We start from the raw sequence: 25,747 nt of genomic DNA on the forward strand, positions 1-25,747 counted from the left end.
ATGTGATAAAATGACACAGAACTAACAATATGCACACATTCTATCAATACCAACTTCCTTATTTGGATATTGTACTCTAATTAAGATATAACCACTGACGGGATCTGGTGAAGAATACATGGGATCTCCCTATAACTATTTTTGCAATTTTCCATGGATTTATAATTATTTCAAAATAAAAAATATTTACAATAGCAACAAAAATATAAAATAATTAGGAATGGATTTAAAGATAAGCAACACATCAGTATATAAAATTGCAAAACAGTGCCAAAAGAAATTAAAGACCTTGTTTGTAGATTAGGAGACTTGCAATTAAATTTTTTCCTGTCTGGGTGCCTGGGTAGCTCAGTTGATTAAGCTTCCAGGTTTGCCTCAGGTCATGATCTCAAAGTTTATGAGTTTGAGCCCTGAGCCATACTCTGTGCTGACAGCTCGGAATCTGGATCGTGTTTCAGATTCTGTCTCTCCCTTGCTCTCTGCCTCTCACTCTCAAAGGCAAATAAACATTTAAAAACATAAAATAAATTTTCTCCTGTCTGATTCACAGACTGTATGTAATCACATTCTGAATCCTAGTAGCCTTTTTTTTCTTTTAGAAATTGGTAACCTGATTCCAAAATACATATATGGGTATACAAAGGACGTAGATTAGCTATAATACTCTTCAACATAAAAACAAAAGTTGGAGGACTTAAACTATCAGATTTGAAGACTAACTAAAGCTACATTAATCAAGACATTGTGCGTTGGCCTTAGGATCCAAAAAAAAAAATCATTAGGATAAAACAGAGTCCAGAAATACAACCACACATATATGTTCAGTGGACATCTTTTTTATTATGGTAAAAAACACGTAACATAAAATTTACAGTCTTTACATTAAAAAAAATTTTTTTTTAATGTTTATTATTGAGACAGAGAGAAACACAGCATGAGCAGGGGAGGGCAGAGAGAGGGAGACACAGAATCTGAAGCAGGCTCCAGACTCCGAGCTGTCAGCACAGACCCCAACATGGGACTGTAACCCATGAACCGTGAGATCAAGACCTGAGCCAAAGTCAGGTGCTCAACTGACTGACCCACCCAGGCGCCCCTACAGTCTTTACATTTTTAAGTGTCCAATTCAGTAGTATATTCATATTATTGTGAAACAGATCTCCAGGACTCTTTTACTTTGTAAAACTGAAACCGTACCCATTAAACAACTCCTCTTTTCTCTCTCCTACCATCCCCTAGTAACTACCATTCCACTTCTGTTTCAATGAATTTGACTGCTAACATACCTACTATAAGTGGAATCATACAGCATATCTTTATTTTACTTAGCATAATGCCTAAGGTTCTGACTATAAGCAGGTCTTAGTGATAACTGTCTTCTTGTCTAAATGTATGGTAGACTGACAGCTGACTAGAATTTAAATCACCGGCTGAGGCTTTTTAGGCTCTGTTGCTTTCTCTTTCTGAAAATTGGAGCATTTATCCATGTACATCTTCTCTGCCTTTTCTCCTGTCCTCCAGTATTTCCAAATGGTGTTGGGCATTGATCCTACTGGGATTTGTTGCCTAAGCATCAGAGAGTATGACTGATCTGCAATGGAGATGTGAATTCATTTGAATCACTTGGCTGACTCACTCATTAACCCTGGCCTGGGTTTCAGCCAGGTGTTTGGTCCACCTTTGCAGTTCAAAGACCCATGTTTCTTCTGAAGATAACATAAACAAGACCTCAGTAGTCTTGACATCTGCTAACCTGAGACCAATGTATCACATTTTGCTTTAGGTCACATGTCCTATTGGAATAAGAGTTCTTCCTAGGTGAAAACTGTTTTTTTTCTTGGGATGCCTGGGTGGCTCAGTTGAGGAAGCATCTGACTTCAGCTCAGGTCATGATCTCAGGGTTCATGAGTTTGAGCCATGCATCAGGGTCTGTGCTAACAAGTCAGAGCCTGGAGCCTGCTTTGAATTCTGTCTCCGTCTGTCTCTGACCCTCCCCCGCTAGCATTCTTGCTCTCTCTCTCTCTCTAAGAAGAAACATTAAAAAGAAACTTGTGTTTTCCTTGGATTCAGGCTGATGGAGCTCAGTAAAGGTTGAATCCTCTAAGCCTTTAGCCTTTCTTTGATTCCTTCTTTCTTAAGAAACCCTTTTAAAAAGTGTCTTTTACCATTTTTCATGAGCCTCAATTTCTTCAGCCCTTTGGCTCTCTTTTCTTTTTTTTTTAAGTTTTATTTTTATTTATTTTTGAGAAAGATACCAAGAGCAAGTAGAGGAGGGGCAGAGAGAGAAGACAGAATCCCAAGCAGGCTCCACGCTGTCAGCGCAGAGCCTGATGTGGGGCTTGAACTCAACGAACTGTGAGATCATGACCTGAGCAAAGTTTTATTTTTATTTACTTAACGTTTGAGTTTGAGTCTTATCAGTGGATTGTTTTGGTACCACCTTTCTTCTTTGTGGTATATTTTTTGAAAATATGATTTGATATCATGATATTGTAGAATTCTGGTGGAAAGATATAGTTCATCTATTTAGAATCCTTATTTAAAAAGTAATGAAACTAAAGCCCAGAGACTTGCCTAATTTAGATCTTAACTGTGATTTTGGCAAGATCTCAAAGAAAGTGAGTCAGAGTATCAATCAGATTCCAAGTTTCTGATGGCCAGATCTGTACCCTCTCTACTAATTCTGTTTGAGTTCCTCACAATTACCTGTGAGGCTTCTCCTTGTTCTTAGATATCTTTCCACTTCTCTCTCTCAGGGATTATTTGCAAAAGTATCTTGAGAATGCATACCCTGGGAACCATATTACTTTTTAATGTCTATGGTCAGGATACTTAGTGTTTCTGAATGGGTCCTGTCCAGCTTCAACAGCTGTTCATTTCCTCTGAACATTTCTAAATGGCTGAACCAAAGTCAGCAGTGAGCATTTATTCTAGCCCACTCTTTCCTTCTCACTGTTATATAAGTTTCAGTATGAAAAGAAAAGTTCATTTCTCTCCTATTTCTCAGGACCATGTCAGTACCATATCAGCAGCCAGCTCTTGGTAGATAGAGTTAAAGAATAGTGTTGCCTCCACCACCACAGACCCACACTTAAACTCCTCAAGACTGTTTTTCAGCATAATTAGATTTCCAGCAGATAGTCTAAGGATGCTGTAGTATCTGTGGTAGTTTTTCTCAGTTGTCTGTGGTTAACTATATTGCAGCTATCTGTGGCATACTTAGATTATTGTAACTTCTCTCTTTCCCCTAACTAAAGTGTTCTTGTGCTTCCATACTCTTTGGTTTATGGATTTCTAAGTAGATTTGATGTGCATATACTCTGTCTCTACTATCATTCCCCTTGCCTACCTTTTCTAATTTATTTTTAAATACCTGGTCTTTCACTGTATATTTCAGTTTTAAATTCCTTAGTGGTATACCAGTTGTTGTTTTGCAAAGGTATCTCTGTCAGGCCAGTATTGGATGTTTGCCTTTTTTGGGGAACTATGTTTATCTATTTCATATTTGCTTCCATGTAACATTTCACATGTTACCCATACACTTTACTTGGGTTTGCAGCTATCTCCATCCATTAAGATTGCACCTAACCACTCTCCCTTCTTTTCTCCCTTTTTAACTTGTGTATTGCTGAGCAGTGTCCAGGGTCTGCTGCCCTCCACGTCATATAGTCATCCTCCAAAGCATATGGCAGCTTGGCCTGAGCCTTTTCACTTTCTCTCTCAGAACAGAGTTTAAAGTTTTCTTGTTTTACGGGACATGTCTACTACCAAATGAGTGCTTCAGTGTTCATAAGTTGTCATCAGTTTCTTCTCCATTATTCTGATGCATGGGCTGTCATTCAGGGAAACCAAAGCCATCTATGTAACAAACTTTTCCAAAATCAAGCATCTCATGGAAGAGAAGATGGTAACACCAGCCCTCTACCAGGTTATTTTACTTCCTAACACAATTTTCAGAAATCTCCTTTAGGATCAGTCCTTCCATTCTGTAGGAAATGAGCAAGAGTGGAAACACTTTCTAGGGCTGAGTCTTAGCAGATTCTGTCATGTATTGAATGAATGTCCTTAAGAAACATTATATGCCCTCCATGTGGCCCTGTGAGCTCTCCTCCTCCTCCTCCTCCCCCTCCCCCTCCTCCGGTTTCTGCCTGCATTGTTTTCCCTCTTTTTAAAATTTATTTTTTAATTTACATCCAAGTGAGTTAGCCTATAGTGCTATAATGATTTCAGGAGTAGATTCCAGTGATTCATCCCCTATGTATAACACCCAGTGCTCATCCCAACAAGTGTCCTCTCTAATGCCCCTTACCCTAAATTTAGCCCATCCCCACACCCACAACCCCTCCAGCAACCCTGTTTGTTCTTTGTATTTAAGAATCTCTTATGCTTTGTCCTCTCCTTGTTGTTACATTATTTTTGCTTCCTTTCCCTTATGTTCATCTGTTTTGTATCTTAAATCCCTTCTATGAGTGAAGTCATAGGATATTTGTCTTTCTCTGACTGGCTGATTTCGCTTAACATAAAACCCTCTGGTTCCATCCACATAGTTGCAAATTGTAGCCTTGCAAGTTCTATCTACACTCTACATGTACCCTGCAGAAGGAATTCTCAAACTGCCAAACATGGATTGCTTCTTCTGGACATGATAACAGAACTCTTTCATCCATTAAACCCTATGATTTCTTGCTATGTTTCTGTGTAATACATTCTTATTTAGCATGTTTCCTAGAACTGGTAGTAGTCACTGGCAGCTAGGCCAGATCAGGAATACCTTCAGCTGGGAGATCAGTCATACTAACAGGTTAGTCGGATTGCTTACGATACTTAACCCTAAAGCAGATGATAAGACGAAGTCCAGCTAGCCAAGTAGAGTATTTTGTCTAGAATAAATAGGAAATTGACAGTGATTCAGAGAGTCAGGCACTGAAGTTGGGAAGGTCTGATGAGGGACAGGAACGTAAAGATTTGGAAGATGGTTGGGTATTCAGTAGAGGGGAGTTTTCATTGCAAGTACTGGGCTTTCAGCTGTGAGGCAGACATTTAGAGGCTAGAACCACACCTCTGAGAGGATGCGTGAGAACAAGTAGGAGCACATCTAGGCCTTGTTATTGGAATTGGGACATAAAGGAGAAGTGGGACCAGTAACAGGACTGACTTAGCTCTACCTTTTTCCCCTGAACTTTTTTTTTTTCCCTTTTGACTTCTCTTCTGGGCTGTTTCTACTTTCCCATCAATGAAAGCTTCTAGCAAACCAGAAGATAGAGAGATGCTTCTTGGTCTTGTTTCCTTTACTTCTAGCAATAGGAAAGCCAGTGTACATGTACTAGGTGTATATGATGGTAGTCCATGGCAGGAAAAAAACATAGAGCACAAACTTAGCAAATAATAAGGGGAGTGTGCTTTTGGTTTTTTGGATATCTGGATGAATCAACAAAAGTTTTTTGATGTTTTGGGTTTTTTTTTGTTTTGCCATTTTTGTTACTGGGCCTCAGCTCTTCCTGGGAAGGAGTACTGTATTTTAATTTTTTTAAGAATATTTTCCAACTGAATTTGTTCAGTTCTTTTTTCCCTAGCTACTCTTCCTTTCAAATTTTAGTCAGTAACATACCCACAAGAGTCCTATACACAGTTTTTCACATTAAAAATGATGAGCTCTAACCAAGTAACTAACAGCTTCTCACAGAGACTATGGCCAGAAACCTCTATACTTCATTGCTTGTTTTGACTAAACATTATAGGACTTACTGGGTCTTAGAGGCCCACCATATTCTTGGATATTATTTACATTTTCGGGGCACTTGAATGACTCAGTCAGTAGAGTGTCTGACTCTTGATTTTGGCTCAGGTCATGATTCCAGGGTCGTGGGATCGAGCCCTGCATCAGGTTCCACAATGAGCTTGAAACCTGCTTAAGATTCTCTCCCTCTGCCCCTCTCCCCCACTTTGGCTCTCTCACTCTCTCTCTAAGATAAAAATTTAAAAAACATTTTCAGGAGCCAGTTTCTAGAAGTGCATATATACAGCATGAGCTTATAGGGTTTTTAATTTGTTTTTTTCCATTTATCTTTAGGGTTGCAATAGTTTCCAAGTCTTTTGAAGGAAAAACTGATCGCACAGAAGAGTGGTATGGAACCCAGTACAAGCAAGAAGCTGTACCAGATGAAGTCATTAAGGTAGGGTTATTATGCATCTGTGAATAAACATGGTGTGTGAGGGGCACACAAGAACATGAGCTCCCTAGATAAACTCATGGGCCATTGTGGAGAATGACGGCCCACAGCTGTTGGTACTGTCCTGAGGGGAGTGGACAAGGAGATAGACAGCTTAGATTTTTGCATGAACAAATGGCACTGTGGCCACCTTCTCAGGTGTCTGTTAGACCATCAGGGGTGAAAGCAGACCTTCTTGCCTCATGCAGTCAAAGATCATTGAAGTCCAAAGCACACAGAAACAAAGGCACCAAAACAGGCAAGAAGAGATGGAAGTAGCATGAAAGACAGATACAAGACAGGCTACAGAGGGCTCACCGTTGTGCTGGGCATACAGCTGGGAATAGTGTCTGGGATTCACAGTCTTCACTATCGGAGGTGCCATATTGTATGCTTCCTATTGTCTCATTGCTCTTTTTGTCAATGTAAGGGAATTAGAATTTGTTTCAGAACAGCTGTGTTTAGATAGTATGTTACCCCAGTCATCAGTAGTCAAGCTTTTGTTTGTGAGTCTTAACCTACTTGCCTAGTACTTTTTCTTTTTTAGTTTTCATTGTTACTGTAGCTTTGAGATTGTGTCTTTTATTCGTGGGAAGACACCAGAAAGCCTTGTTCTGACTAGATTCTAGTTAAACTTGAATAATGGACATTTCTTAAATGTACTTGTATAATGACAGTACAGAAAAAAAGAAGAGGTAGTTTAAGAAAATCATTGCTCTGACCTATTCACAACACAGAAGGATATCACTGGAGCCCCTTAATATGAAAATATCCATCCAGCTAAACTGTGAGGAATGCTGATCTCCAGTGAATTAACTGTAAAACAAAAGAGAACCCCTATTCACCAAGCTCTGTTCATAACAAACCTGCCCCCAGTGGGAATTTTTTAAAATAAATTTATCTGGGGGATACCTGGCTGTCTCACTTGGTAGAACATGCAACTCTTGGTCAAAGAGTTGTGGGTTCAAGCCCCACAATGGACTTAGAGCTTACTTACTTAAAAACAAAACAAAACAACAACAACAAAACCCAAAACAACCCAAATTTATCTGGGAGTTCAGCAGTGAAATTATTTACTATGTGTTTCCCAGCCCCTACTATACAGCCATTCGGGAGACTTAAGTTGCTACTCATAAATAATATGGCCAACATCCCCACCATTCCAGTGCCAAAAAACAAATGTAGAGACCAAAATAGAACTGCAGAAGCTCCAAGGCTGTGCTAGATCATCTGGAGACCAAATTACTGAACCTACCATTGTTGCCTTTTTTTTTTTTTTTTTTAAATAATGAGAAGTCTTATAAGTTAGAGTCCAACAATCATTGACCCGTGATCTGTCCCACTTAGCTTTTGGAACTAGCCCATGGAGCACAGCCAATAGGTTGTATCAACCCTATCCTATAATTCAGATTTAAGTCTCCACTTTGTCCTTGACTTTGTGCTTGAATTACTGGTTCACTTGGAAGTTCACATGGTCATCGGGAGAGTGGTGAAACAGGCCTTAGGAAGCAATACTGACGTGAAAGAAACCCTTTAATCTAGCTTTCAGGCCATACATGCCAGTAACTTAGTGCAGCTGAAGGTTTAATTCTTTTATAAATAACCTATTATCTATCAATTGCAGGAATATATCCTTTTCCAAATTATTCTCCATTCTTTAAGGAGCTAGAGCAAATGTGATCTTCATATGGACCAGGTAGTCTCTCAGTGTTCTAAAGTCTCAGATTGCCCCTTAATATCAGCTAGTCATTTGTAAAGAGGAAAGATAGAGAAGTATAAGATCTTGACTAGTAAAAGAGAGACCAGCTCAAGTTTCATGAAAAACCATCAGTATTTGGAAGTGGAAAAGGAGAGCTGTGTGACTTATCCCCTCAATATTTGCCTAGACATTAAGCAAAGGGACTATTTTAAACTCTTGAATGCAACTCTAATTGCTTTTGTGTGTATATTTTTCATTATTCATCCAGAAATGGCAAAATGCTGACCTGAATGGGAAATTTAAACTTCCAACGAAGAATGAATTTATTCCTACGAATTTTGAGATTTTATCATTAGAAAAAGAAGCAACACCATACCCTTCTCTTATTAAGGTAACATGTTAGAATCGGTGATTTTTTTGTTGTTGTTTATGCTTATTTATTTTGAGAGAAGGGGTCATAGAGAGTGTGGGAGAGAGGCAGAAAGAAGTAGAGACAGTCACAAGCAGGCTGTCAAGCAGTGCACTGTCAGTGCAAAGCCCAGTTCAGGGCTTAAACTCACAAACCATGAGATCATGACCTGAGCCGAAACCAAGAGTAGAATGCGTAATCGACTGAGCCACTCAAATGCTCCTAGAATCAGTGGTTTTTAAATTTAGGGGATGCACCTATTACACGGAAGGGATGGAGAGATGATTTCTTACATTTGGTACTGTGTTGTTTTGGGGCACTCACATCCTAAGAGCTAACAGAAAGTTGTATAGAGAATAAATGTAAGAAATATTAAAAGGCTAGAAATGTTAAAGCAAACAAACTGCTAAAGAATTTAGAATCTAGGGTGTTGTTTCTTTTCAGAAAAAAAAAAAGGTAAGTCTAGACTACAACCACAAATCTACCGAAAGTTATCATCCTCCTTCCCATAGTCACTGAAGACCCAGTAGGAAGTGGGTTTATGCTGCATCATGAAAGTTAGAGATAAAGAGAAAATCTCTAAACCCTAGAAGAGAGTGTATCCAAGGGTAGTTGTTAGATTTCCTGCCCTTAAAAATATAGAATGGCTGTTGGGAGTTGATGAGAAAAAGGAATATAGGAAGTTAATAAGCCGGTGAAAAGGGTGATTGAGAAATGGGGATTTTTTTTTCCCTCAGAATGTTCTTTTTTGTGTCATTATTTCACACCTTGAGCAAATTGTGTCGAAAAAAATGCATCAAATTACTACTGCACATCCTCTTTCTTAAATTCTCTTTCTAAACTCCCCATCATAGACACACATCTTTCTTTTTATTTTCTTCAAAGGACCTAACATTTAGATTAACTCAATGAGACAAGAGTTAGTGTTTAGAAACTCGAATTTTAATTTATCTCAAGCAACTAGGTTATTAACTAGATAACCATTTTTCTGTAAAAATGACATCTGAATGAGTTATAGGTTGAGTTATTCAAAGAGAAAGCTTGTTTACCTCTCCTATTATTTGTTGTTTGTTTTAAGTAGGTCTTCTCAGAGTAAACTAAGGAGAACATTTATATCTCTTGTCAGACTTTCAGGAGTTTTTAGTACAGTATGAGTGAACTGGAGAGTTAAGGTAGTAGCTTATTTGTTCATCCTTGGCTGTGTTAGTTATCCACTACTGCAGCATAACAAATTCCTCCAAAGTTTAACAACTTAATGTTTATTTTATCTCCATGCAATTTCTGATAGCCAGGGATCTGGAAGTGGCTTAGCTGGGTGGTCCTGGCTCAAGGTCTTTCATTAGGTTATAGTCCACCTGTTGACTGGATCTTTGGCCATCTGATGGCTCAATCAGGACTGAAGGATTTTCTTCTAAATTCTATTGTGTGGTTGTTGGAAGGCCTTAGTTCTTCACCACATGGGCCTCTTCATAAAGTTGTTTGACTTGGAAACACGCTTCCTCCAAAGTGAGTGATTCAAGAGAGAAAGTAGGTGATCAAGATGGTAGCCACAGTGTCTTTAAGAATCTAATCTCAGAGGTACCATGCCATAACTTCTGTCATAGTCCATTAGTCACATAGACCAGTCCTGGTTCATCGTGGGAGAGAGGACCATACAGGCAGGCAGGAATTGCTGTAGCCCACTTTGGAGGCTGGCTGCTATACCCCCCTAAGGACTTTTGCATCTGCCTCCCAGTGTTCAAAAAGACACGGACAGGACGGTTGTAATTGGCTTCACCAGTCCACCTCTTCCTCTGCTGTGTCCCCATCCCCCTATGCCCCCAGGGGAGACAGAAGGGTGATTTCTTTCTGCTACCAGGATCAGCAGTTTTCTCTTTTCACCTTTCCACCCTGACTCTCTGAGTTGGCTTCAAGGCCATGAGACAGCAGCCTCTGCAGAACAAAATTCTCAGCAGTGCCTCTGTCCTGCTCCTCTTGAAGTGTGATTTGATTGAGCTTTTTGCAGAAAGTGCCCATATTTCCCTAACCAAATTGTTTCTCCATCACAGGATACAGCTATGAGCAAACTCTGGTTCAAACAAGATGATAAGTTTTTCTTGCCAAAGGCTTGTCTCAACTTTGAATTTTTCAGGTATGTAAAATGAATCTAGCAACAGAGTTTCTTATAAAAATCAACAATTGCATTCCTAAAAGTTTTCTTCACATCCACGGACCCATGTATAGTAGTAAAAGGAACTAGATTTATGTGGCTGGGGCCAGGGAAGGCTGCTGCTGGTAAGAGATAGGAAAGCCAAGATTGTTTGTTCTTCCTTTGCATTGATGAGCACACTCTTTAACTGACATTATGCTAGCCATTAGGAGGGCCTTCCTAACCTTCAGGACTTTGGAGCCTGGGGAGGCTGTAGACTCACCCAGAAATTTCATTGAGAAATTTCACATTTGGGTGTGTTCTGTTGTAGTTTTGGTTTTGTATTCCTGAAATTTTCCCAGAGGAAGAGGTAGTAGTTCCTAAATGGTTTTGAGTCTTTTCCAGCCCTTTAAACGTCAGAAGCCCTTAGATACTGCTTTCTCTATTCCTGGCTTTGTCACTTAAAAATGATTTAATTAAAAAGGAAGAACATGTTTAGTAACATTTATGAATACTACTGTTGGAACAATTTCTCAATATAAGTCTGCAGTTCATCTGTCTCCATTTATTTATTTGTAAAGTGTATCACCCAGTTCAAATTTTACTTTGTGAGTTTACACTTCATAATTTTTTATTTAAAATTCAGTGGTGTGTGTTTATGAAATAAACTTATCATCATGTGATAATATTCACTAATTTTTATTTGATAGACTTGACATGAAATTAAAACTAAATGCATTTTAAATGTTTTGGAAGAGGGGGAGAGAATCTCTGAAGAGAAAGTTGGTATTCACCACTGTGTACTGCTTAGATTGTGGGGATGTAAACATTGTACTTTACAGCCGGAGATTCATAGACTTGTCTGGAGCTGCAGTGAGATTGTTTATTTTTTTATACTAAACATGAACTGTCCAGCTATGGCTTATGTTGGTACAGAGCATTACAAAGCTCGTTTTATTTTTTGATACTCAGAGTGATAGTTGTAACTTTCCAAGCAGCTTGTCACCACCATGCCGTGGGACTTCTGTGATTATAAATTTCCTTGCATACCTTTTGAAAGACTATTTGATATTTTTGCATTCTCTAACTGGCCCACATTGTTCTTAGAATTAAAAATGTCTGCCTCCCAAAATGTCTCTCTCTCTCTCTGTGTTCTGGTCTTCCTAGAGGCCACACTGTTCGGTTTCTTCACATTTTCTAAGTGTGTACCTTTTAATCTTCTCAGAAATAGGGTTATGTAATGTGTACTTAGTTACAGTTTTAAAAACTCTGATTCATATTTAAGCATATAGCACCTAAATAGAAAATAATAGTATTTATTTATTTAAAATTTTTGTTTCAGTGTTTATTTATTTTTGAGAGAGAGAGACACACAGTGCGAGAGGCAGGAGGGGCAGACAGAGAGGGAGAGACAGAATTCAAAGCAGGCTCCAGGCTCTGAGCTGTCAGCACAGAGCGCGACATAGGGCTTGAACTCAGAAGCTGTGATATCATGACCTGAGCCGAAGTCGGATGCTGAACCAACTGAGCCACCCAAGTGCCCCCACAATAATATTTTTTAAATTAACAAATGAACCAGAATTTAAGCATTGCAGTTGAATCATGTTCTCTTTTCAGCTCACCAGCACAGCTGCTGCGCACGTAGCATTTTAGAACATGTCGTGGAATTACATTCGGAGCTTGAGCCATATGGCTTTGAGCTCCCAGACTTGGCTTTTTCTGGCATTTCACTTCTACCTAAGACTGGCATATAGGTGCCTGTGGGGCTGAGCCCTTTCTAGATTCTCTTTTATTTGATAATTTTACTTTTGAGAGTTGTGCTGTAAGTTTCTGAGCTACTGTTTGCCTAAAGAAGGAATTGTGTCATCATGTATAATACTTAAAAAAAAAAATTCAGTGACAGAACATCCATTTAGGTTTTCCAGATGGAGAAAGTTTATATAGTTAGTTTTCTCTTGATTTTTAAAATATTTTTTTTTTAGTTTTTATTTCTTTTTGAGAGAGAAAAAGAGTGTGAGTTGGGGAGGGGCAGAGAGAGAGGGAGACACAGAATCCGAAGCAGGCTCCAAGCTCTAAGCTGTCAGCACAGAGCCTGATGTGGGGCTCAAATCCATGAGGTACTAGATCATGACCTGAGCCAAAGTCAGATGCTTAACTGACTGAGCCACTCAGACACCCATCTGTTTGATTTTTAATTCTCTAAGTGGCTAAGCCTCTTACTCCAATTTTTGCTTCATTATTAGCTTTGATAAAATTATTGGCTTTACTAAGCAATACATTAGTTATATTTACTGTGCTACAAATAGAGTGAAACTAATTTGCTCCCAAACATGCCAAACAGGCACCTGGCCTCAGGTCCTTTGTACTGGCTGTTTCCCCAACTTGCCCCACCCAGATATCCCCAGAGCTTGCTCCTTTGCTTCCTTCAGATCAAGGCTCAGAAGTCATCTTATGAGATAAGCATTGATTAACTATTGTATGTAAATTAGCAGTCTTCCTGGCCTGCCACCACCAACCTTCACTTCTCTTCCTCTTCCTCTTAATTTTTCTTCATAGCACTATCCCCACTTGACATATTAAAATTTATTCTCTCCAATTAGACTGTTAAACTCTGTGAGGTCAGAGACTTTGCCTGATTTGTTTCTTCTTTATTCTCAGTGCCCAAAGAAGAGCCTAGCAGTAGGCTCTTCTGATCTATACATGCTTATATGTGTTATAGTAGTAAGCATGCGATACGTATTTGTTGAGTGAATGACTCTTGTTTGTCATAAAGGTAAGCAGTGTCCTATAATCAGATGAGTAGATCACTTGACTTGGATTCGAATCCTAATTCTGCCACGACCAGCCCAGGTGACATAAGGAAAACTGTTTCTTATTTGGGAATTGATTTAAGTCAGGTGGAACTCTATGGTCCTAGCTCTTGCATTCTCTAATTGTTTACTCTTTTTGGTTGTTCTTCTTCACTTAAGTATTTTTTTTTTATTTTAATATTTTTTCCTATCACTGGCTACAGTTATATGGTGGGAATTATCAGTTATTTTACTGACAGTGCTCTAGCTTTATTGGTTTGGGGAGAAACTCAGATAAGCTAACATTTCACAGGTGTCTGTAAACTTTCTCTTTTAAGTTCAGAATCACAACACACAGACTTCTCAAGTCTCATACTCCTGTCCACCAAGGGTATAGCTTACTTGGAGGAGGACATGCAAATATCAGATAAGCTATGTCCGGCCATGCCATCCCTCTTTATTTATTCATTTTAAGTAATCTCTACACCCAGCGTGGTCCTTGACCAAGAGTTGCATGTTCTGCCAACTGAGCCAGCTGGGGGTCCCCACCATGCCTCCTTCTTTGAGCCTTAACACAGGCATGCCTCATGACCTGTTCCCGCTTCTTACCTGCCCTACATTTCTAACTTATCAGTTTGGCCACACCATCTGGGATCAACAGTTGCTTCTCCCTCCTCACCACCACCAGCACACTTGGCATATTTCAGGCTTCTTTTTCAGACATCTTGTTTTTTCCCCCTCCTGAGAACAGACTCAAGAATTCAAACCATATCTTCAGGAAATTATATTAACCGATAATTCAGTTTCTTGATCCATCTCGAAAGGCCACATCACATTTGGAAGTAATAAATCAGCTATTTTACTGTCAACATTTTCTTCCAGCCCATTTGCTTATGTGGACCCCTTGCACTGTAACATGGCCTATTTGTACCTTGAGCTCCTCAAAGACTCCCTCAACGAGTATGCATATGCAGCAGAGCTAGCAGGCTTGAGCTATGACCTCCAAAATACCATCTATGGGATGTATGTAAGTACCCACGTCTTAGAGCCTTCCACTCATCAACATTTTTTATATTGATTTGATGGAAGCGTTTTTGATTGAGGGTATGAGTTTAATTTCATTTTAAAAAATATTTATGGCTAATCATATTTTCTCATTTAATTTTTAAGTTCACTCTTATTCTGAGTATTCAACATTACAGTCACATCATGCAAATTCTTGATTTGTTTTGTTTTTTTGTTTTTTATTTTTTACATCTTTCATCAGATTGTCATATTTTTCTCCTCAAACAAAATTGGACCCTGATTTAGGTTTAGATCTCATCCATTCTCTATGTGAAATCTTGGTCTTTGACAACAGAATCAAGTCTTCCCGCCATTGTTAAAACATAAGGTTGGCCTATTCTGTTTCCCTAGAAAGTCAGATCATGAGGCTGCATATCCATACTCTTCGGTCATGTTTCTTCATTTTCATGCCACTGCTTGAGGTATCAAAGCATTTCTTTTGTTTTTCTTTTTGTTAGTCGCTACATTTATGCTGATCCTCTCCATTGCAACATGACATACCTGTTTATCAGGTTATTGAAGGATGATTTAAAAGAGTATACATATGCAGCACGCCTCTCAGGTTTGAGCTATGGCATTGCATCAGGAATGAATGCAATACTTGTAAGTAAAATGAAAACCAAAGAAAAGGCACCACACCGTTTAAGCATTATGTTGAGCTTGGGAAAACTATTAACTTCTGCATTTTTAAACAAGAAGGTTGATGGTTTTTTCCTTGCACCCTTTTAGTGATTGAAGAACTCAAATTAGTATTAGTTCCACTAATGAATGGTTTAGTAGAGTTTAGTGCAACTTGTGAACATGTATGTGTGCTACATTTATCTGCATGCTCTTCTGCTTGAAATATTTAACATATTAATTCTGAAAGCATGTTGTTCTTTCCATGTGCTTGAGCATATTAACATCTGTAAGTGAAAAATATCCGTAGTTATTGTTGTGGTGCTTGAATTTTACTCCTATGTAAGCTTCATTTATTTTTGCTGACAGCAGTAGAAAGCTCCTGTGTTCAAGTACATTTGATGTTTTCATCTAGTTTATTTGTAGCATGCACCATTAACTACTTTTAAGTGTGTTTTAATACAAGCATTATTATAAACATCCCAAGAAATAACTAGATCCTTGCTCCTGAAACTATTTCTGATGTGTTTCCGAACCTTTATCTCATTTCCAAATTAACATCCCTTGAATGCACACATTCATCTTCACTTTTCTTGAAAAAATTCTGTATGTTTTAGTAACAACTGCAGTGAGAGCATGTGCTGTGTACTCCTCTTTATAAACTCTTATACAAAAGGTTTTAGGGTTTTAAAATTGTATTTTGCAGTGCTTTTCTTTCTTTACACAAGTAAATTTTCTGGTAGCTTTTATTTAATGTTATAAGAGTGTATGTAACTAACCATTTCCAGAGTCTAGGGAAATTTGAAGCTCAGAGATCAAAATAAACTCCAAATAGAAAAGTAATAATCTGTTTATTTTTTGCTATTGAACTTTAGTAGCATATTACCATTAAAATAAATAATTTTTAACTTGTGACAAAATGAGCTTTCTACTAAGTTGTCACGCTGTTCCCATGGTCCGTGATGTGCTCACCATGGTCAGTGATGACCGTCTCTCCTGGTAAGGTTCTTGCCTGTCATTCTGTATGAGGCAAAGCCTCGCATAGACCTTCCACATGCAATGCATCCTCTGCTGCTGTGGATGCCACCAGATGGAAATACAATAATAGGCGTCCCCTGCTTTTAGAATGTTATGCTTTCAGAGATCATTAGAGTGTACTGTCCCAAGCAGAATCCTGATAGTACAGACAGTGGGTCCTCACTGTGCATCATTGGCTTTTGATACATCAGCAGAATTCACCAAACAAGCATCCGTGTGGCTCCTGTTTGGGCAACATTGAATGACAAGCATGACAAAAGGCCACAAGAATATATACACACACACGCACAAAATTAAAGCTGCCTGATTCTCCAAAAATGATTTTTTAAATATTTAAATATAAACAATTTGGGGACATACCTAACAGTTGGCTAGATAATACTACCTGTGATTTTTAACCTTCTTATCACAGCTATAAAAACCTTAAGCCTACTATTCCTTAGAAATTGTTTTTGAAGATTACACTTGAAACACATTCTGTAATGAATTTTGATTTAATGAGAACTAGAATGTCAGTAATGTGGTATGTTCTGTTTTAGTTTGACATCAGGTGAGTTTTCCTACTGTTGACTTTGATTAGGAACACCAAAATTAGGCTTTGGGATTAATAGTAAATAAAGATGGTTAATGTTCTCTTCCTAAGTGTTAAACTATTTGAGAAGATCAATTAATTGACTTTACTTCATTTTTATTTTAATATGCCAGGCTTTGGAGTTTTCTAAATATTTCAAAATCAAGCTTACTGTGTTTATTTGGAAGTTTTTTTGTGATGTTTTTAGACTTCTAATAACCTGAACTCTTTTTTGTAGCTGTCAGTAAAAGGTTATAATGACAAGCAGCCGATTTTGCTAAAGAAGATTATTGAGAAAATGGCTACTTTTGAGATTGATGAAAAAAGATTTGAAATTATCAAAGAAGCAGTAAGTGTTCTGAACTCATTTTTGTAATTTTGCCACATTATGAACATTTTTAAGAAAAAGGAGAGGGTGGCTGGGTGGTTCAGTAGGCTGAGTGTCAGACTCTTGATTTCAACTCAGGTCATCGTCCCACGGTCATGGGATCGAGCCCCACATCGGGCTCTGCAGCGAGCATGGAGCCTGCTTAAGAGTCTGTCTGTCTTGGGGCGCCTGGGTGGCTCAGTCGGTTAAGCATCTGACTTCAGCTCAGGTCATGATCTCATGGTTAGTGGGTTCGAGCCCCGTGTCAGGCTATGTGCTGACAGCCAGCTCAGAGCCTGGAGCTTGCTTCAGATTCTGTGTCTCCCTCTTTCTCTGACCCTCCCCTACTCACACTGTCTCTCTCTCTCTCTCTCTCAGAAATAAATAAAACTTTAAAAAAATATATTTAAAAAAGAGTCTGTCTCTCCACCTGCCCCTCTCCCCCCTCTTCCTATAAAAAAAAGCAAAGAGGAGGAGAAGCACTGCTAACCATGTGCCAACCCTCTCACCCTGTCTTTGCTAAAGCCTGTGCTCTACCCAGAAAGAAAGCCTGGGAGACTCAGGGACACCTGACCCCCTGAGCGGTCAGCGGGAAGATTGCAGCGCTGACTTTCAGAGAGAAACCTGAGGTAGACCTAGTGGATGTAAAAGACCCCTTGAAAGTTTCATCCAACCTCTACTTCAGAAGAACACATGGCTCTGCTGGCTAAGGGCTGCCTATCATGAGGACCTTGTCACATTAGGGCAGACTCTTTAGGCTTGATGTGTCTTCTACTTAAACTCGACTCGCAGTCAGCCTGATAACAGAAATAAGGGATGGATGGCTATTTTATTTATTTTTTATTTTTTTATTTTTTTTTNTCATGACCTGAGCGAAAGTCGGACACTTAACCGACTAAGCCACCCAGGCACCCCAATGGATGGCTATTTTAAAAGCCAAACTGTGACTTTAATTGTACACCCTCCAAAAAATTAACATTTTCAAATGTGGTTTTCGGACGAAGATCCAATATTTTATATATGTAAGAGGACATGTTGCTTGCTTATGGAGACTTTTGGAATGGCCTTATGGTACAGAATCAAAGGATACCAAGAGCTGGAGACCCCGAATACTGGGGAGGACTCCCTGAGGGAGAAGAGATGTCCCATAGTGAAGACACTAAGGATATAAGGCAGATGCTGGGGATCAAGCAGCAGCCTGGACAGAGGAACAACATGCCCTTTAATTTAAGGATCGGAGAGGAGTCAGCCCCATTTAAATTACCTCACTTCAAGGCGCGCCTGGGTGGCTCAGTCAGTTGGGTGTCGGTCTTCGGCTCAGGTCATGATCTCGCAGTCCATGGGTTTGAGCCCCGCATCCGGCTCTCTGCTATCAGCATGGAGCCTGCTTCAGATCTTCTGTCTCCTTCTCCCTGCCCCTCCCCCACTCTCTGTCTCTGTCTCTCTCTCTCAAAAATAAGTAATTAGAAATTTATTAAATTTATTAAATTAGAAATTTATTAAAAAATAGAAAATAAATTATCTCACTTCAAAAAGGAGAGAGAAGCAGATATTCCTGCATCCCAGTAACATGATTTATACACAATGAAGTTTGATTATAGTTGATCTTTTTAAGTGATTTGAAAAGGACTTCTAAAACAAACTCGTGTCTCTCTTTACTAGTACATGCGCTCTCTCAACAATTTCCGAGCTGAGCAGCCTCACCAGCACGCCATGTACTACCTCCGCTTGCTGATGACTGAAGTGGCCTGGACTAAAGATGAGTTAAAAGAAGCCCTGGATGGTGAGGCTCTTTTTCTACTTATAACCCTATCATTTTGATCTATCTTGATATCTAATGTTTATGCTTTCTAATAACTTGTAATTTTATTAAAGCCACCTGTGNAGGCAGCTTAGCCACATTTGCTGCTTTCAGCCTGGACCCATAGCAGTTAGTTATTACTGTTCATAGATTTCTGCAGATGACTGAAGGGACCATAATATTTACCTTGTTAATATTGGAGTTTTCAGAAGAGTAAAAAAGGGCTGAGCTTGAAAGTCTTGTCACATAGGAAGAGTGCTCAGGCATCTTTAGATCTGTTCAGTTAAAAACTGGAAACTGTGGGGCGCCTGGGTGGTTCAGTTGGTTAAGCATATGACTTCAGCTCAGGTCATGATCTCACGGTTTGTGGGTTCAAGCCTCGCATCAGGCTCTGTGCTGACAGCTCAGAGCCTGGAGCCTGCCTTGGATTCTGTCTTCCTCTCTCTCTGCCCCTCCCCCCTCTTAGTCTGTCTCTCTCAAAAATAAACAAACATTAAAAAAATAATAATAGGGGCGCCTGGGTGGCTCAGTCTTCAGCTCAGGTCATGATCTCAGGGTTCGTGGGTTCAAGCCCTGCGTCGGACTCTGTGCTGACAGCTAGCTCTGAGCCTAGAGCCTGTTTTGGATTCTTTATCTCCCTTTCTCTCTGACCCTCCCCTGCTCACGCTGTCTCTCTCTCTCAGAAATAAATTAAAAACATTAAAAAAAATTTTTTAAATAATAATTAAAAAACCTGGAAAATGTGTAAAGCTTGAAGAATCATCCTTTGTTGCCTTTTTTCTAAAATCATAAATCTAGTTTTCAGAGGCTTTGCTTGAATGTCCTGAATTCCTTGAGGGCAATGATTATGCCTTCTTTTTATCCTCTTTATTTAATATCTAGTGTAATACTGTGTCTTCAACATGTGTCTAATGAATGCCTATTGAATGGAATCAAATTACTTTAAGATTGTTTTATTAGAAAGAATGTAGACTGATAATACCCTTTATTGCTTTATCTTTTTCATGTCTCAGCATTGCTTTCCAACTGTTCTTTTTTCCCAAATACCAGCAATAAGAGAAAAGAATACTGTTGAGTTCTTAACGACCTTTTATGAAAAGTCCTTACTTATACTTATTATGTAAATATAATACATCCGATGTCTTCAATGACAAATCAAGAGCAAAGTATTGACAATCATTATTTTATTGGTTGCCTCAGGTCTTGGATAGGCATATAGATCATAAAATTCATTAACTAGAACTGATCCATTTTTAATCTGGACAGTTAATATACTTTTCTTTGCAAAATGTTTGAGTCATGTCTAGTTAATAGGGAGAATTTTACCTTTAAAAAAAAACCCACATAATTGATTTAAGGTCTATTTAAAAAAAACCTGAACCTGCATTTAGCATAATCAAAAAGCAAAAGAATTGAGTTTTTCCTCCTTTGTCAAGTTCTGGGTCAGATGGTAGGTACATTGTAAGCACAATAGGCTCTGAAGTATATCATAGGTATGTGAAACCTAACCTAACCTGTGTTTTATAAAGGGAAGGCACTGTTTTGGTTGACAGTCTCCATTCAGATAAGTCCTCATTCTGTTTCAGTATGTGTATAACTCACAGTGATCGAGTACTGCTGATGTGGCTTAGTGCGAAGACAGTTCAGTGACAGCTCTCCGGGTGCCAGGGTAGCAGGAACCTCAGAGTTCAGTGGGTCCAGCAGCTTTTACTGACTGCCTGCTGCACACCAGGCCCTAGACTTCAGGGGCTTGAGATAAAAAATGAACACTTGGATGGGGTTTCATGGATCAAGGAGTTGCAGTCTAGTGGCAAAGCATAAATGTATACAGATCATTTCAGGGTAGGCAGAAAGAGTAAGTGTTGTGGTCTGGAGAACAAGTATGCACTTCAGAATTAGACCAGCAGTCAACTACAGCTGTACAGCGTACTAGCATGACACCTTTGGGCAAGAAATTTAAATGATCTTCACTTCAGTTTTCTCACCTTTAAAACAAGGATAGTAGTACATGCTTTATAAGATAACATGTATGAAATAATAGACCCATAGTAATAACTTGTTAATTCCCTTCCTATATCTCTCTTTGAATTTCAGTCTCTGTTTTTAGCATCCATTGTGGCAGTTATTAGTATGATGTCTAATGGAGAAGGGACAGCTCCTTCTTATTGAAGAATTAAATCAATACATGTAAAAGGAATGAGGGGAACAGAAAATCACTATTGTGATACCATAATAGTAATTGATACAGGCAGTATGCACCATTGGAGGCTAAATTAGTGAGTAAGGGAAAACAGGGCATTTGTATAGTCTCAAAGTATATTTTCCCAAAAATAAATATTTATTAATTACAGTGAGAAAAGTAGGCATTGATGGGCAGGTGGCATTACCTAATTGCTTGTACATACATGAGTTACTCTATTTTAACTGAAAGATGAAAATAGTCTACTTACAGTAAAGACATCTGGTAGATGCCACCTTAACCACGTGATTAGTGTTCACATCACCAGTACGACAACATATCAACATCATGTACTGCAGATGTGATGCATTCCTAGTAGTTGAATAGTTAAGCTCAGTTTAATCATGGGAAAAACACTGGACAAACTCAAATGGCACTCTGTAAAGTAATTGAACAGTGTTCTTCAAAAATCTTAAGATTATAGGAGTGCTCAGCTCAGGTCATCATCTCATGGTTCCTGAGTTCAGGCCACACATTGGGCTCTCTGCTGTCGGTGCAGAGCCTGCTTCAGATCCTCTGTCCACCTCTTTCTCTGCACCTCCCCCACTCACACTCTCTCTCTCTTCTTCTCTCAAAAATAAAAATAAATAAAAACTTAAAAGAAATTTTTTTAATCTTAAGATCATAAAAGATAAGGAAAAATAGGAGCTGTTATAGATTAGAGGAAACATAGGCACTGAGGACACATGACAACTAAATGCAAGGTGGAATCATGGATTATATCATGGAACAGAAAAAGAGTATTAGGAGAAACTGAAATCAAGTAAGGATGACATTAGTTAATAGTAATAGAGCAGTGTTAATTTCTTAGTTTTGATCACTGTATGGAGGTTATGAAAGATACTAACATTAGGGGAAACTGGGTAAAAAGGTATACAGAACTCTCTGCTGTTTTTGTAACTGTTCTGTAAGTCTTAAATTAGCTCAGAATGTTGTTTCTTTTAACCTCATAGGGAGAGCTCACTGTTTTTTATACCTTTACAGATGTCACCCTTCCTCGCCTTAAGGCCTTCATACCTCAACTCCTGTCACGGCTGCACATTGAAGCCCTTCTCCATGGAAACATAACAAAGCAGGTGGGTGGTTGAGGTTTTAGTGGTCTTTTATGGAGCAGTGTAAGAGATTTTTCTTTACCCTGGCCTCAGAATTTTCCCCACCGCAGTGTGATTATAAGCACATTAGTGTTGAACCAACCTTCTCTGCTCTGTGGAGGAAGACAGGAGAGGGTATAGGGGACGAGAATGATGGTGGTTAACTATGGACCGACTTTCATGACTGCCTGTTCTGCTCTCACCTGCCTTCTGCACTTAGAGGAGGACATAGAAATAATTATCCCTGCCCTTTGTAGGACAGCAAGACTGTGTAGCGGATAAGCGCACATGGTATAGAATCAGCCTGGGTTTCAATCCTGACTCTGCCACATACTAGCTACTTTTTCTTCTGAAAAGGTGTTAACCTCTCAGTACTCAGTTTTCTTATCTGTAAATTAGAGTTTAAAGATTAAATGAAATGGCACATGCCATTTAGCACATAGAGAGCTCTCTAGAATTCCCATTCTGGAACTCTGGCAGCCTCTCTCAAGATCCCACACTTTCTCTACCACTCTGCTATACTGCCTCCAAAATAGTGTGCCCAAGGTCAGATGCTAGTAAGTGGCAGAGACAGGATTTTTTTTTACTAAGGTCAGTTTTATTTATTAAAAAGCCCATCCTCACTCACTTATTTTGCTTTCCTATAACCACAAGTATCTGTGGTCAAGGTCATCACTTGGGACGAACTTTCCATCACCAGTGCCTCTACAGCTTTGGCAGTACCTTTTCCCACAGCATTGGGATCATTGTTGATGCTGGTCTTGGTCTCTTTTTCTTCACCTCTCCCATATCAAGTGTATTGCCAATTGACAAATTCGATTTTTATCCACTTGAATTGGACCAAATGTATTTAGGGTTAAAAAATCCATTTTTATGATAAACTAGTTTATTTCACAAGCGTGTTGTTTTCACATTGCACTGGCCTTCATCCAGCATGCTATTTTTATTTTCACAGACAAGATACATTTGTGGTTTTGTATTGTGCTGTTCCCTGTCCTTTTTACAGGCTGCACTAGGAATTATGCAGATGGTTGAAGACACCCTTATTGAACATGCTCACACGAAACCTCTCCTTCCAAGTCAGCTGGTTCGGTATAGAGAAGTTCAGCTCCCTGACAGTAAGTTGGAATGTTTTAACTTTGGTAATGGACTACTTTGACATAATGTTGTGGGCAATTATAGATGGGTTGAAGTCACCTGGATGATAACACATAGTTTTATGGCAAAGAACTACTGGGGTCCTTTACTGTTTATAGAAGTATGGTTAAAGATAGGTAATTCTGGGGGTGCCTGGGTGGCTCATTCGGGTAAGCATCCAACTTCAGCTCAGGTCATGATCTCACAGTTTGTAGGTTCAAGCCCTGCATTGGGCTCTTTGCTGACAGCTCAGAGCCTGGAGCCTGCTTCAAATCCTGTGTCTTCTCTCTGCCCCTCCCCTTCTCATGCTCTGTCTCTCTCTGTTTCGTAATAATAAACACATGTTAAAAATTAAAAAAAAAAAAAAAGGTAATTCTGCCAAAAATTGTCTGTAGGAAGCCCAAAAAGGTGAAATTGGAGGTAGGTGATTATTTTGATGAGAATGACATTACAACTGACTGGTAATTGGATGTAGAAGAATTAGGAAGTAAAAAAATTACAAAGCTAAAGAAATGTTGACTCTGGGGCACCTGGGTGGCTCAGTTGGTTAAGCGTCCGACTTTGGCTTAGGTCATGATCTCACAGTTCGTGGATTCAAGCCTCGCATTGGGCTCTGTGCTGACATCTAGCTCAGAGCCTGGAGCCTGTTTCGGATTCTGTGTCTCCCTCTCTCTCTGACCCTCCCCTGCTGTCTCTCTCTCTCTCTCAAAGACATAAAACATTAAAAAAAATTGACTCTGAAGCATGAAATAAAATCTATTTATGAAAAATGGAAACTCGAATCATAATACTGAATTGAAAATCCATAGAAGTCTTCAGCAGAATTAGTTTTAGGAAACTCACAGGTGCAGATAACAGCATATATTTATTACATGCATATTTTATAAGAAATTAGCATAAAAGAATGGATAATAATTAACATATTGCAGTTTGTAGTGTACTAAACTAAACTTTTGTATTAAACATGATTTCTTTTGATTAAGTATTACTTTCAGTTATTGTTCAAAATTATGTAGTGGGTATTAAATTAGACTTGGGATGAGAAACATTGACTTTTTTGTGTGTGCTCTTTTGTTCTTGTTTTTAGCTGAACTTGATTGCTGGCTCCTCCTCACACATGCATGGTCTGTGCCCCCACTACCACTATTTTATCCTCCTGAAGTAGTGCTCCCTTTCCTTCGCTCTCTCCCTTATGGACATCTATCCCCTATTCATCCTTCCAGATCCATTTTATAAGCCACCTCTTCCACTAGGCTTTTTCTGAAACTCCAGGCTAGAAGTAGTTCCCTCCTCTTCTGACCTCCCAGCACAGTACTTCTGAATCTTTCCTTCTCGAAGCTACTGAGTGTGCTCATTTCAGCAGCACATACACCAAGCTACTGAGCACTTCTTGCATTGGGATTGAAGTACATTTCCATCTCTATTGTTAGACTGTACATTTCTTAAGGTTGGGGGCTGTGTCTGGTTCCTTTGAGAAGCTGTTAAAGGTACTTACTTGAGCATGGTGTTACCTCAGGGTATTATTGTTGAATGCTCAAACATACCTTGAGCACAGCTCTGTTCTTCTGCACCGCCAGTCATCACAGACCTGGTAATGGTCATTTCAAACTTATGCTGGTTTGTTCCTCTCTCACCACAGCATGGCAGAGAGGTGCAGTCAGGATCCGCCATTCAGAAACCGTAGCACTTGGGCGTCGGACAAAGTGGGACCAGTCCAGAGACAGAATTTCAAAGTGAAATCTGTCTTTCACACCTCTTTTATTTTTTTTAAGTTTTTGCTTTTTTAAAGTTTTATTTATTCATTTTGAGAGAGAGCATGAGTAGGGGAGGTGCAGAAGGAGGGAGAGAGAGAGAATCCCAAGCAGGGCTCCGCACTGTCCGTGCAGAGCCCTCTGCAGGGCTCAAACTCACAAACCGTGAGATCATGACCTGAACTGAAATCAGGAGTAGGATGCTTAACTGACTGAGCCATCCAGGCGCCTTTCACACCTCTTTTTATTACACTTCCTGCTTTCTCTCTCCTCTCTTAGGGCTTTACCTCTTTTGCCCTCCAAGTGCCCTCACAAATTGCCCCATCCTCAAAAATAACTCCATTCACATCCCATTCTCCAAATGTTAGGTGTTAGGAAAGCATTCTAAGCCAGATGTGAATGTCTTACACAGTCCTTCACTTAACTCTCTATGAGACAATATTTGTAGTTTAAAAGGAAATGTTTAGGCATTGAGAAGGAGTCATTTGGGGATATATATGAAAAGGATAGAAGTTGAGAGGGGTGGTTGCAGTAGCCTTATTGACCATGTTCCCCTTTCTCTTCTGATAAGAAGTGACTTAGTGCCACCAGTATATGATTAGAAAGTTTGACTGTTGGTCAGATTTATCTGGTCAGAAAAATGAAATAGGTGAACTACAACTGCAGACTTGTCTGCCCCCCTTCACTGTTGATGTCTAAATTACCATCTGTGAGAGTGAGCAAACACATCATTACTATTCTGAGAAACCTTATTTGCAGGTCTTATACTAAATACTAAACACAATATATGCTTAGTCACATTTATTCCTCATGAAGTTATCAAATCATTTTTTTT

The 25,747-nt window shown here is 39.2% G+C and overlaps 1 protein-coding gene across 2 annotated transcripts in view; it reads left to right on the forward strand.

The window, feature by feature from the left end:
* Positions 1 to 25,747, forward strand: part of IDE (insulin degrading enzyme) — a 114,182-nt gene that overhangs the window by 75,221 nt on the left and 13,214 nt on the right. The window contains exons 12-19 of one of the 2 annotated variants that reach the window (XM_077779839.1): positions 6,071 to 6,173; positions 8,177 to 8,299; positions 10,366 to 10,448; positions 14,117 to 14,261; positions 16,765 to 16,875; positions 18,556 to 18,676; positions 21,918 to 22,009; positions 23,031 to 23,142. In XM_077779839.1, coding sequence (XP_077635965.1) covers positions 6,071 to 6,173; positions 8,177 to 8,299; positions 10,366 to 10,448; positions 14,117 to 14,261; positions 16,765 to 16,875; positions 18,556 to 18,676; positions 21,918 to 22,009; positions 23,031 to 23,142 — 890 coding nt within the window. Of the gene's footprint in view, positions 1 to 6,070; positions 6,174 to 8,176; positions 8,300 to 10,365; positions 10,449 to 14,116; positions 14,262 to 14,757; positions 14,903 to 16,764; positions 16,876 to 18,555; positions 18,677 to 21,917; positions 22,010 to 23,030; positions 23,143 to 25,747 lie in introns of both variants that reach the window. The other variant, XM_077779842.1, reaches the window with a different exon arrangement.

This window comes from Crocuta crocuta, unplaced genomic scaffold, assembly GCF_008692635.1.
Source record: "Crocuta crocuta isolate KB4526 unplaced genomic scaffold, BGI_CrCroc_1.0 scaffold170, whole genome shotgun sequence".
NCBI lineage: Eukaryota > Metazoa > Chordata > Mammalia > Carnivora > Hyaenidae > Crocuta > Crocuta crocuta.